This window comes from Hibiscus syriacus, unplaced genomic scaffold (assembly GCF_006381635.1).
Source record: "Hibiscus syriacus cultivar Baekdansim isolate YM2019G1 unplaced genomic scaffold, ASM638163v2 tig00111022_pilon, whole genome shotgun sequence".
Taxonomy (NCBI): domain Eukaryota; kingdom Viridiplantae; phylum Streptophyta; class Magnoliopsida; order Malvales; family Malvaceae; genus Hibiscus; species Hibiscus syriacus.
Window position 1 is genome coordinate 389,821 of NW_024062956.1, and position 3,197 is coordinate 393,017.

Genomic DNA, 3,197 nt, shown 5'->3' on the forward strand with positions numbered 1-3,197 from the left:
TGAAGGAGCTGCTGTAAGTGAAACTAGAAAGAAAAAGAAAAGACGGAGCTAGGACAACAGCCCTGACAACAGCAGCCATAGTCTATACGAACCGAAGAAAACAAGTTTGATGTTGTAGAAAGCAAAATAAAAGATGAAGAAAGAAAAAATAAGAGAGTAGAGTCAAATAACCAGTCAAAGAGTGTCCTGCATGATCAAATGATGCTAGATCGGGATCCACGTGAGTATTCTGTCACTGCATCTGTTAATTAGCGGTTGATCAATTTATTATAAATCGATAATCTTAATGATCAATTTATTACTTCTAAATATTAAGTATGAAAAATAAAAACATACTCAAACATTAATGACCATTTTTATAGTTTACTCTTAAATTTTCTTCTGAATCTTGTTGTCCGTTAAAAACACTGTTTTGCTTTCTTATTACCGCATTACCTTTCAATTTATACTCTTGAGGCATCAATTAATTATACTTTTCTCTTAGATTCCATTTAAGGGTAAAAAAAATAGAATTAAAAATATTAACTTTAATCTTTGTTACTATTAAGGTATAGACTAATCATTTTTTATTGTAACTAACTGTTTATACTCCCTTTTAAGATATTTGTTGTAGCAAACTTTGCTCTTTAAATAATAAAATTTAACTTATCCAAAAAATAAAAAGAAAAAAGAAAAACGATCACGGAAAAAGAAAAGAAGTGCAACCGAATAGAATGAAGTGGTGTTCGGAGACAAAATTAACTGGAAGAAATATAACTTATAACGAATCGCTGTGAAGAATCTGGAATGGATTTTTAGATTTGATTAGTGATTTCAAGAGATTTTATATATAGTTTTTAGTCCAAAAGCTCTTCAAATTTGCCATTGGCTGCAATATGACTGTATTTACACCAACAAACTATATGATAATTTTGTTTCTCGGATTCTACGGTTTCGGTCACCCGGAGTATACTTGAATCCTCCGTCCAGATCTCCAACCTCTTCGCCGGAATCTGATTCGCCATCAACCGCGGCGTCGAGCCGAACCTCGATCTCAAATCGCCGGAAAATCTAGGAAACTCGACCTATAAACTTTAAGAGAGAGCAGATACCGCTTACGAAATCTTCATAATTCCTAGGCTTTTGCCATCACGGACAGCCGGCTAGGCCTAGGATGGAAAGCAGAACGACGACGTTGCTGGTGAGAGGAAGGTCTAATCAAAGCCGACAAAGCTCTCCTAACAATATCTCCTTCGACGCCACCGATTCTCACCAACGAGTTCGTCATCGCAGATCTACGCGCGTTAAGCCGATTGCTCGGCGCGCATCCTGATACGGAGTGCGAGTTATTGACGTTCTTGTGAAGACTGCAACGGAACGATCCCGGATGCGTTGTAGGCGAACACATGCAAGTCTGCTTCAGCTGATTGCTCTGTAAATTCCTTAACGCATCAGAGTTTCTACGAACGGTGGCTATCGAACGGTTCGGAGAGGTAGGACGGTTATCGAGTGGGAATCGAACGTACGGAGATGAAGAAGATTTATTGCAGAGATTGACACGTGGTGGATAAATAGATCTATGTTGATTGAAGAAAGTCGAGGACCGTGAAGAGAAGCTTGAAATCGAAGGCGTAAACCGTCCAGACGGAGAGTTAGAACGGAGAATCTGGCCGCCGGATCTTCTAGAAGAAGCCGCCATTTTTAACAAAGGTGTTGCAGACTTGCAGAGAGGAAAGTTTTGGAAGGGAGAAAAAGATACGATTTTTTGGTTTTGATTTTCTAGCCGTGTCTGGCTGTTTAGTAAGGCAAAACTAGCTTTACTCGAGCCACGTATTTATAGGGTAAGGCCTTAAGGGAGAGGAATTAGGGGTTATAAATTTGGGTAAATTACAATACTGCTTTGTTGAGCCCTTAATTATTAATAGTTACAAAATAATCTCATTATAAGACACTAATTGATTAAGTTCGATTATTAAAAATTATAAAATTATCATCTGATTATTCATATATTACAAACTCATCCTTATTTGTTAAAAGATTAATGGTCGTCTACACTAGACCTAATCTGCTAATTAGAAATAATAAAATCATATTTTAATGATATAAACAAAGAGTCAATCTATAAAATACAACTCAAACGATTCTGAGATCAGATTTTATTTATATCTCAGTCAACGTGTTAACATCTAGATTATATGACCACCAATTTTTATATGAAAAAAGACAAGTTTAAAACATACAAGTAGTCGGATGACCATTTATAACCATTAATAGTGTGGGTTCAACAAAGCAACACCTTATAGTTAAGAGATTATTTTGTAACTTTTAATAATTTAAGAACTCAACAAAGTAGCATCATATAGTCAGGGACTATTTGTGTACTTTAACCTATAAATTTTGACAGTATTTTTAAAACTCGGGATTTCAAATTTGTGGTTTTGACGGATTTGCCCTAATTTTTTTTTTTGAACTTTTTATTCCTCTTTCATTATTATTGGTCATGGCTTAGAGGTCCTTTGTTCTTTTCATTTTCCCCATTCATGATGTTTTTCCTTTCCCAAAAATAAGAAATGTCTGTTAATGTATTATTTATAGGATTGATAAATTATTAACAGAAAAAATTGTCTGTCAATATAACATTACTTAATATATTTTTAAGAATATTATTTAATTTGTTAAATAGAAAGGTAAGATTTTAGTGATAAAAAAATAAATAATATATTAATTTTTTTAGATTTTATTTTTTAGAATGTTTAATTTAATATTATTTATAATATTTTTATTTATTTTAATTAAAAACAATAGGTATTAATATCTATTAAAAAAATAAAGATACAAGACAAAGGAATTAAACCTAAATTTCCTGGGTAAACTACGCATTTAGTCACTCAACTATCACTTTGGTTATGTTTTGGTCACTCGAATTTTTTTGATTGGTTTGGGGTGATTACAAAGTAATATTTGTTAGAATCTCTACCATTTGACAAAGAATGCTCAAGCACCCCTGCAGATGTTGTGCTTAAACTTGAGACATCTTGAGATAACAATCACCCCTTTAAACACTAAGGTCGTTTAATTTGTGTAATTATTTTTTAAAAATCATCATTAACGTTACGTTTTGGTCACCCGTCGTTAAAAAATTAACAAAATTACTGACATGGTATTTTTATTTTTTTCAATGATGATATGATATTATATTATTGTGACGCATCATCATC

The 3,197-nt window shown here is 33.1% G+C and overlaps 1 protein-coding gene across 1 annotated transcript; it reads right to left on the bottom strand.

The window, feature by feature from the left end:
* Positions 1-782: 782 nt before the first annotated feature.
* Positions 783-1,787, bottom strand: LOC120150367. Its single transcript, XM_039163057.1, has one exon. It carries the CDS (start codon positions 1,676-1,678, stop codon positions 1,115-1,117), a length of 564 nt encoding a protein of 187 aa, XP_039018988.1. The 5' UTR covers positions 1,679-1,787; the 3' UTR covers positions 783-1,114.
* Positions 1,788-3,197: the final 1,410 nt, after the last annotated feature.

Excerpts from the sequence above, each read along its gene's own strand:
- LOC120150367 (XM_039163057.1), bottom strand. The coding sequence starts at position 1,678 with ATGGCGGCTTCTTCTAGAAGATCCGGCGGCCAGATTCTCCGTTCTAAC.